The following is an 8,835-nucleotide window of genomic DNA, read 5'->3' as shown; positions in this document are numbered from 1 at the left end:
GCACATCCTGTTTCTGTCGCCCATAGTAGTCTCTTCAGCACTAAGTTCTCACAATGCTAGTGCCTGGACATTTCCCACCTCCATGACTTGCTTGGTCAAGTGTCATTTCCTTTTGTGAGTCATTCCCGACTCTCAGCTAGGCCATTCAGCTGTGTTAGTCTACCTGTTCACTATACCAGGGCCTTGCTTGGCTTCTATGGACGTATCAAGCTGTCATTCTCTATCTAGCATGCAGATTATGAATGTCCCCCACCCCCCAGGTCCCAGCTTGTGTTGGGATGAACAGGGCAGCTCTACGCTTTAGTGAGTGCACAGACAGGGACCACACAGACAAGAAAGAGGTGGTGATCAGGGTAGTTTTTCCTGAGAAGCAAAAAACTGGTTAAAGACTTGAGGCATAAGCGGGGATCTGACAGAAGCCATTCCAAGCATAAGAGACACATGCCTGGAAGATTAAACAAGCAAAAAATACAAAACAGGTAGGGGATAGTGGTGCACACCCTTAATTAATCTCAGCACTCAGTAGGCAGAGGCAGGTGGCTCTCTGAGTTCGAGGCTATCCTGGTCTACAGAGTGAGTTCCAGGACAGCCAGGGCTTTACAGAGAAACCACTTCTGGGGCAGAGTGGGGGGGGGGCGGAGAAAGGAAGGAAGGAAGAAAGAAAGGAAGGAAGGAAGAAGAAAAGGAAAAGAGAAAAGGTAGGGAGATTGCTTTGTGAGGACCTGCCTGGTATCTGATGTGGCTGGACAGGTGACATCTCACTGAAGAGATTTGAGGAGGAGACTGCTCGGGCAAGGAGGGCGTAGTGGGTGCTTGGGGCTGCTTGAAGAGTCTGGATGGTTGGTGACAGGGTCTCACTTAGAATTGCGCTGGGGGAACTTGAACAGGATGTGTTTGCCTGGACTGGGGTTGAGGGAAGGGGCAGGAACTGAGGCTGTCCCCAGTGGTGTGTGGGGAAGGGTTAGTGGGTGTGGAACACCATTTCCCGGTGCTGTCCAATCTGTTCTACCTGGTGCAGGGTTGGCCCCTGCCTTCCTGTGGTCTCCCATTCATCTTTTTTTTCCTATAGGAGCTGACAGAGGCTCAGGAAGTCGAAGGTTGCAGACAAAGCTTAGTGCAGGGCAGAAGGGAGGAGGAGGCCAAAGAGGAAGCTGGGTCGGAGCCCGGATGTGATGGGCTTCAGGGAAAGTGACATCTGTGGTTTCCTCAGAGCCTGGAAATTCCACTGGCACTGGCTGCGTCATGAGCACACATCCTGGGGTCTGGTCCATGATCATCCTGAGGCCCCCACTAGGGGTTGACTGAGTCTGTATCTGCAAAGCCACCACTCCCTGACAGATCTCAGGACAGAAGTGATCACTGCACACTTCCTGTGGCCCAGTCTCAGTGTGTAACCTGCACCTCCTACAGCCCTCGGATGGAGGCTGGCACATCCCCGGTTGTTCCTATCAGGCCCGAAGCGGTTAAAGAATCTGCTCAAGAGTTACATAGGCAGGATGAGGCAGAGCGAAGATTTGAACTGAGGTTTGACTGACATCAGAGCCTGTGCTTTTCACCTCCTATGCTATATTAAGTCTGTCCACCCTTCAGTTGATTGGCTCAGCAAGGGGAGGAGGCTTTGTGGGGGATCTGCTCATGGTTGGGGTGGCTGTCCCCTCTCATATCAAGAGATGGGAAATAGTGCTGACATCAATTGTTGCCATGGTGACACAGCAACCCTTTCCCTGCCGTCTCCATGGAAACCTGGGGGGTCCATCTGTACTTCAATTCGCCCCCTCCTTCTAAAAGGGGGTCCCTTAGGGAGGGGCTGGTTAATAAGGTATCTGAGAGAGAAGTCAGGGAAGGCAGCAATTCAAACATCTTTTTCTGGGTCCCTTGTCATTGCTCAGGCCCAGAGGCTAAGGCTTGGGATCAGGGGGTCCTGTACCACAGTTTCTGGGCAGCTTTACCTTTGAGAATGAGGCATATAGCACTGCCTTTCTAACTGGGGATTTTTCTAGAAGCTGTCCCTTTCCTAGGCTCCAGATCCAACTTTCCACAGACTGGTGACAGTATCCTTGGCTTCCTGGCTCTCTGCTGCCCCTTGAAAACAAAGGTCAGAGTACCAGCAATTGCAGCCTCACTTTTTCAAAGGCTAGCTGAGTCCAGCCTCCTGTCTGGTACTATATAGACATGGCCTTACCAAAGCCTCGCTTTCCAGATATGCACATGGAAACTCAGGCTTAGATAGTGGCCCAAGGTCACTCTCTAGTGGCAGAGACAGGACTTGAACTCAGGATTGGAGTGGAAGCTGGAGGCTTTTCTGAGTAGGAAGAAAGAGCAGAGCAGAATGGAGCCTGGCTTAATCTGCTGTCTGCAGAACAAAGTTCATGAGAGCATGAGAACTTAAATTCCTGAGCTTGCTTTCCGCCATCCTGCTTTAGAGCCTTTGCTCACAGTGTTTTGCCTGGAATGTCCCTTTCTCTGGCTCTCTGGTGTTCTAGAACTAGTCTGTCTTGGCAAGGTCAGTGCCAAAAGTCAGCCTCCCTTACAAACCAAACGTACAGGAGGTGGTGGCACAAAACGCTTATGTTTTAGGGTTTTTTTGTTTTGTTTTGTTTTTTAAACCATTTTTTAAAATTTATTTAGTATTTGAACAGTCTTTTTAAAAGAATAGGAAGGTTGAGAAGAGGGCGGGGCTACCAGAGATGAGAGGAAAAAGGGAGAATGGGAAGGATTCAGCCTTTCAGGGCTGGATGAGTCCACAGAGCCTAGCATTTAAGGACCACCTGGGAGAGCTTTCGTGGAAATCAACAAAGGTACTTTAGCTGGGTGTGGTGACTGTAATCCCAGCTCTGAGAAGGTGGTAGAGTGCCAGGCTCAAAACTTGCATAGAAAAACCTCCTTAAAAAATAAAAAGGGATTGGAAAGATGACTCAGCATTTAAGAGCATTGGCTGCTCTCTCAGAGGTCCTGGGTTTGATCCTCTGCACCCACACAATGGCTCACAACTGCCTTTACTCCACACATATATACTAAAGATAAACCAGTCTTTAAAAAAACAGAAATAAAAATCTAGGTAAGGGCTGGGCGGTGGTGGTGTATGCCTTTGATCCCAGCACTTGGGAGGCAGAGACAGGCAGATCTCTGTGAGTTTGAGGCCAGCCTGGTCTATAAGAGCTAGTTCCAGGACGGTCTCCAAAGCCACAGAGAAACCCTGTCTCAAAAAACCAAAAAAGAAAAAAGAAAAAACAGCAACCATTTAACAACAATCAGGAGGCAGAGGCAGGATGATCTCTGAGTTTGAGGCCAGCCTGGTATACAGAGCAAGTTCCAGGATAGCCAGAGGAACCGTCTTGAAATTTTTTTTTTTTTTTTTTTTTTAAAGGATGAGTTGGTAGGGCACTTCTTTAACAGGTGTAAGGCATGGGCTGGATCCCCAGCGACAAATCAAACTGTGGTGGCACAAAGCCTTTGGCACAGGCCTATGTCTGGCCTTGGCTATCTGGTGAGTTTGAGGTCATATCCAGATACATTAGACCCTGTTTAGGTTTTTGTTTTTATTCTTATTTTTTATAAACAAACCAACCAAAAATTAAATTGCCTTGTTTCAGCCAGGCATTGGTGGTGCTTGCCTTTAATCCCAGCATTAGGGAGGCAGAGGCAGAGGGATCTCTTTGAGTTTGAGACCAGCTTGGTCTACAAGAGCTAGTTCCAGGACAGCCTCCAAAGTTAGAGAAACCCTGTCTTGAAAAAAAACAAAACAAACCAGAAAAAACAAAAGCAACCCCCCCACACACACACAAATTGCCTTTTTCAGATGGCAATGGGGTCTGAAGTATTCTATCAAGGGGGCTGATCCCACCTCATGTGGGTCAGGGGAAAGATACTTTAGTAATTTTTACTCTAGATCTCAAGGGGCTGCTGATCAAACTAGATCTTCAGGTTACATATCCTTTTTTTTTTTTTTTTTTTTTTTTTTTTTAAAGATTTAATTATTCTGTATACAGTGTTTTGTCTGCATGTATCCCTTGCAGGCCAGAAGAGGGCACCAAATGTCATAGATGGTTGTGAGCCACCATGTGGTTGCTGGAATTGAACTCAGGACCTTTGGAAGAGTAACCAGTGCTCTTAACCACTGAGCTATCTCTCCAGCCCCACATATCTTCATATTTAAAGAGAAAAAAAAAAAACCCAATAAATTATAGGGCCTGATGTAGTGGTGTACATCTGTAATTTACTGGGAGGTTGAGTCAGGGAGATCAAAGTTAAAGGCCAGCCTGGGCTACAAAGTAAGATTCTGTCAAACATAACAAAAACAAAACAAAACAAAACAAAAAAAAAAAAAAAAAAAAAAAAAAAACTAAAAATCTAAAATAATTAGGGAGGGAGAGGGAACTGGGATCGACATGTTAAAAAAAAAAACCTAAAATAATTACCATCACCACCATTATTTCTATAGATCAACAATAGCAAAATTGGAATGTGTTCCACTTAAATGGGCTCCTTTCTGGGAACCTTCCTGTCATGGCTCCTGCTATGGGGTGGGGGTGTTCAAGGCATTTAGTGTGAGATGGAATAGTTGTATGCTCCAGAGTTAACCATTATTCGGGAAACCTTGAGTGAGTCCTTTAATTCCTCATCTATAAAACAGGTAATTAAGAAAGTTGTGGGTGGGTTGGGGCTGGTGCCATGGCTCAGTGGTTAAGAGCACTGACTGTTCTTCCAGAGGACCTGGGTTCAATTCCCAACAACCCACACGGAAGCTCACAACTGTCTGCAACACCAGGTCCAGGGGACCCAACACCCATAGCAAAACACCAATGCACATAATAAAAGAAAAGAGGAAAATTGAGGGGCCAGAAATTGTGGTGCACACCTTTAATCCCAGCACTCAGGGAGCACAGGAATGTGCATCTCTCCAGTTTAGAGACAACTTCATCAACAAAGCAAGTTCTAGGCCATGTAAAACAAAACATGGGGGTGGGTAGGTGGGTGGTGATTGGAGAGGTGGCTTAGTTGATAAGAGCAGCGGTTGCTCTTGCAAAGGACCCAGGTTTGATTTCCAGCGACCACACAGTGGCTCAAAAACATCTTTAACCTTAGTTCAGGGAATCCAACAGGCACACATGTGGTCCACACCCATGCATGCTGGCAAAACATTCATACGCATAAAGTAAAATTAAAATCTAAAAAAAAAATTAAGATAGTTTTCAAATAACTTTCTCCTCAATCAGTAACCCTGATAGTTTTAATTGAAACCAAAGGTCCAAACAGGTGGGGTCATCCCCTGACCCCTACAGCAGGTCAAGGGACAGCAGAGAGCTCAATCTAATTCTAGCGTGGAGGAATTACATAGACTTGTTGTGGTCAGTCTTTTGTTATTTTCCCCTACATTGTCTGCTCGTCTGTCCCTCCCTTGCTTCAGTCCCGAACTGCTGTACACGGCCAGTGTCCTGCAGAGAAACCCAGGTCAGGGAAGGGGAGACTGACAACTGGAGTATTCTGCAGGTGAAGGGGGAAAGAACGAGTAGCAAGGAGGATTCCTCAGAAAAGGGTGACAACCCCCTAGAGCCATGGTTCTCAACCTTTCTAGTGCTGTGACCCTTTAATATAGTTCCTCGTGTTATGATGACCCGCGAACATAAAATTATTATTTGCTTTTTCGAGACAAGGTTTCTTTTTGTAGCTTTGGAACCTGTCTTTGAACTCGCACTGTAGACAAAGCGGGGCTCAAATTCATAGAGATCTGCCTGCCTCTGCCTCCCCAGTGCTGGCATTAAAGGCATGCGCCACTAATGCCTGGCTTTCCTATGGTCTTAAACGACCTCCTGTGAAAGGGTCATTCTCCTTCAAAGGGTCGAGATCCACAGGTTGAGAGGGAGGCTGGCTGAGAAACGGAGATGGGTGGAGAGCTGGTCTGAGGGAGAAGGCAGCCCAAGGGATAGTCCTGTGATACTGGCTGGGGCAGAGCAGCCGGTGGGCCCAATCCGACGGATACACATACACGGCCAGCCCGAAGTGGAAAGAACAGTTTATGCTGTGCTTTATTAAAATGTGCATCATTCTTTTATTTTAAAATGTGCATCATTGTCTCGTGCTCGGCGCGTGCGACCTCAGCGTGGTGGCCCGCGGCTGGCCTCGTCTTGCCCGGCTCCTGCGGAGCTGCCGTGCGCAGGCGCGCTCAGGTGGCACGGGCCCGAGGGCTCCCGCCCATGGCCAGGTAGACGTCGATGGGCACGTGCAGCAGCGTCAGACAGTGGCAGCCCGGGCAGCGTCGGAGCGGCCTGGCGAAAGCGGCAGGCGACAGGGGACGCATAGTGTTGGAGCGTGCCAGGGGGTGCGCCTGGGGTCCTCCAGGGTAGGGCCCTGGGGATGGCGATGGGGCGGGGCCGAGGGGCGGGGCATCGGCCTCACCTGACAGGGTTATGATCCGTAGCTACAGGCTCCGGGCTGTCCTGGGACTCGGGGGCGGAGGCAAGGCCAGGGGAGTCTCCGGCCTCAATGGGGAATCTTCGACCCTGTGGGGTCTCCTGGGCACTCATGTCCAGGCCCCTGGGCGCTCTGCGCGGGGAGTGGCGGTCAGGCGGCTCAGGGCCTCTGGGCGCTCCCTGCCCGTGCCTCCTCCTGTGTCGTGGCTTACCTGCCGGAGGCCGAGGCCGGTCCCAGGCTGGAAGCAACTGCCCGAGCCCTGGCCGCGGGAGGACGCTCCGGTCCAGGCGGAGCCTGGCAGGTGTCTGCTGCTCGCTGGGGCCCCAGCGTCGAAGGGGAGGGCTGCATTGTGACCCCGGTCTGAGGGTGCTGACCTCACACAGCCTGTTCCTCGCTGGAATTCTAGGCTATCCCAGGCTATTCGGGCATTTAGTGAGGGCCCAGGGCCTGAAGCCAGAGGGTTCTGGCGACCGCATCTTGGTGACCAGTTTGCACTATCCCCCAACAGCTCGATGAAGACTTCGGAGATGAGGGTGACCGAGCCCACTTGGAGAAGCCCCGCACCCCTGGCCTACACAGGCAGCCGGGCCCCTTCTCTGGCACTGTTACCACTCGGTGCCTTACTCATGAATGACTTCAGTGAGGCTGGTTTTGCCGGTGGTGGTGAGGGAAAGCAGGGACACTGCCCATTTTGTCTGAGGGTCACACAGCATTTACATCACAATTGGGCAGCAGTTTAAAAATGTCTGGTCCTCTCCCTCCCCACCACCTGTGGCTGTGTCCAGACGGAGAATGTTCTAGCCCTGGAGGCAGCTGTGGATGAAGTCCTTGGGGGGAAAAGAAGCAGGCCAAGGGCGATGGTGGAGTAGAGCTGCCTCGAAGAGGCAGCATGAGCTGAGAGGGTGACAAGAAGGAGGCGCTACACAGCATGGAGGACTTTCTACTCTCCAATGGGTACCAGCTGGGCAAGACCATTGGGGAAGGGACCTACTCAAAAGTCAAAGAAGCATTTTCCAAAAAACATCAAAGAAAAGTGGCAATTAAAATTATAGACAAGATGGGAGGGCCAGAAGGTGAGCCGGGGCCCTTTGGAGGGTGGACTAGCCAGCGCTGGCAGGTGTTGCTCTCACAGTTCTTCCCTTCTAATCAGAACGACAGAAAGCAAGCACATTACTGTCCTGAGACCTGTAGTAGCCTAGAGATGTGGGGAATCCAGGATGGCTGCATCTTCCCACATCCACAAAGCACAAGGCAAAGAGCTTCAGTTTTTCCTATCCTTGAAGGTGTTGGCTAGAAGATGACAGGAACCTGTGCCAAGAGGTGGAAATGGGACAGGAAGACAGGGCTCCTGGGAAGAATCCTGGGGTTCAATAGCTTTGGTTTCCAAGCACCCTCTTATCGGTGGTCTCACGGGCTGCAGGGAGGAGGTCCAAGGATGAGCTAACAATGAAATAATAAAGGAATACTTGCTGCTAGAACATCTGATACTATTGAGGGAGTTAAGGAGGGACACACAGACATGGTGGGTGTACAGAAGCCAGAAAACAGGAGTCAGGAGGGAGGAAATTAGGCCCTTCTGATTTTGATAGCCCCCTTTGCCTCCTTGCTTCTCCCTCAGAGTTTATCCAGAGATTCCTGCCTCGGGAGCTCCAGATTGTCCGTACCCTGGACCACAAAAACATCATCCGTGTGTATGAGATGCTGGAGTCGGCAGATGGAAAAATCTACCTGGTGATGGAACTGGCTGAGGGAGGGGATGTCTTTGACTGTGTGCTGAACGGAGGGCCACTTCCCGAGAGCCGGGCCAAGGCCCTCTTCCGACAGATGGTTGAGGCTATTCGCTACTGCCATGGCTGTGGCGTGGCCCACCGGGACCTTAAGTGTGAGAACGCCTTGTTGCAGGGCTTCAACCTGAAGCTGACCGACTTTGGCTTTGCCAAGGTGCTACCCAAGTCACGCAGGGAGTTGAGCCAGACCTTCTGTGGCAGCACAGCCTATGCCGCTCCCGAGGTACTACAGGGCATACCCCATGATAGCAAGAAAGGTGATGTCTGGAGCATGGGTGTGGTCCTGTATGTAATGCTCTGTGCAAGTCTACCTTTTGATGACACAGATATCCCCAAGATGCTGTGGCAGCAGCAGAAGGGGGTATCCTTTCCCACTCATCTGGGCATCTCAACCGAATGCCAGGACCTGCTCAAGCGGCTCCTGGAACCAGACATGATACTCCGGCCTTCAATCGAAGAAGTTAGTTGGCACCCATGGCTAGCAAGCACTTGATAAAAGCAATGGCAAGTCCTCCCCAATAAAGTAGGGGGAGAAAGCAAACCCAAAAACCCGCTTCTAAAATGGTGATATATATCTTACACTTTAAGTTCACTCACTCACTCCACAGTTTACTTCCACCTCCCCAAGGCGGACCCA

General features: G+C 50.1%; 2 protein-coding genes across 2 annotated transcripts; one reads left to right on the top strand and one right to left on the bottom strand.

Moving 5' to 3' along the window:
- Window positions 1-6,001: 6,001 nt before the first annotated feature.
- Window positions 6,002-6,978, bottom strand: Fam229a (family with sequence similarity 229 member A). The gene is made up of 3 exons (XM_051188913.1): window positions 6,623-6,978; window positions 6,397-6,543; window positions 6,002-6,266 (listed from the first exon to the last, which is right to left on the bottom strand). The coding sequence occupies exons 1-3, from the start codon at window positions 6,757-6,759 to the stop codon at window positions 6,164-6,166; spliced, it is 387 nt and encodes a 128-aa protein (XP_051044870.1). The 5' UTR covers window positions 6,760-6,978; the 3' UTR covers window positions 6,002-6,163.
- A 106-nt stretch (window positions 6,979-7,084) lies between these two features.
- Tssk3 (testis specific serine kinase 3) lies at window positions 7,085-8,747 on the top strand. The gene is made up of 2 exons (XM_051188905.1): window positions 7,085-7,484; window positions 8,030-8,747. Exons 1-2 carry the CDS (start codon window positions 7,340-7,342, stop codon window positions 8,689-8,691), a joined length of 807 nt encoding a protein of 268 aa, XP_051044862.1. The 5' UTR covers window positions 7,085-7,339; the 3' UTR covers window positions 8,692-8,747.
- The last annotated feature ends 88 nt before the right edge of the window (window positions 8,748-8,835 follow it).

Source organism: Phodopus roborovskii, unplaced genomic scaffold, assembly GCF_943737965.1.
Source record: "Phodopus roborovskii unplaced genomic scaffold, PHOROB, whole genome shotgun sequence".
In the NCBI taxonomy this organism is placed as follows: Eukaryota; Metazoa; Chordata; class Mammalia; order Rodentia; family Cricetidae; genus Phodopus; species Phodopus roborovskii.
This window is presented reverse-complemented; position numbering and strand designations above follow the sequence as displayed.

Bases quoted from the DNA above. Each gene is read 5' to 3' on its own strand.
- Fam229a (XM_051188913.1), bottom strand. From the start codon at position 6,759: ATGCAGCCCTCCCCTTCGACGCTGGGGCCCCAGCGAGCAGCAGACACC. The intron at 6,544-6,622 runs GTAAGCCACGAC...CTCCCCGCGCAG, and splicing joins CCGGCCTCGGCCTCCGGCAG to AGCGCCCAGGGGCCTGGACA. The intron at 6,267-6,396 runs GTGAGGCCGATG...CGCTTTCGCCAG, and splicing joins ACGGATCATAACCCTGTCAG to GCCGCTCCGACGCTGCCCGG.
- Tssk3 (XM_051188905.1), top strand. From the start codon at position 7,340: ATGGAGGACTTTCTACTCTCCAATGGGTACCAGCTGGGCAAGACCATT. The intron at 7,485-8,029 runs GTGAGCCGGGGC...CTTCTCCCTCAG, and splicing joins CAAGATGGGAGGGCCAGAAG to AGTTTATCCAGAGATTCCTG.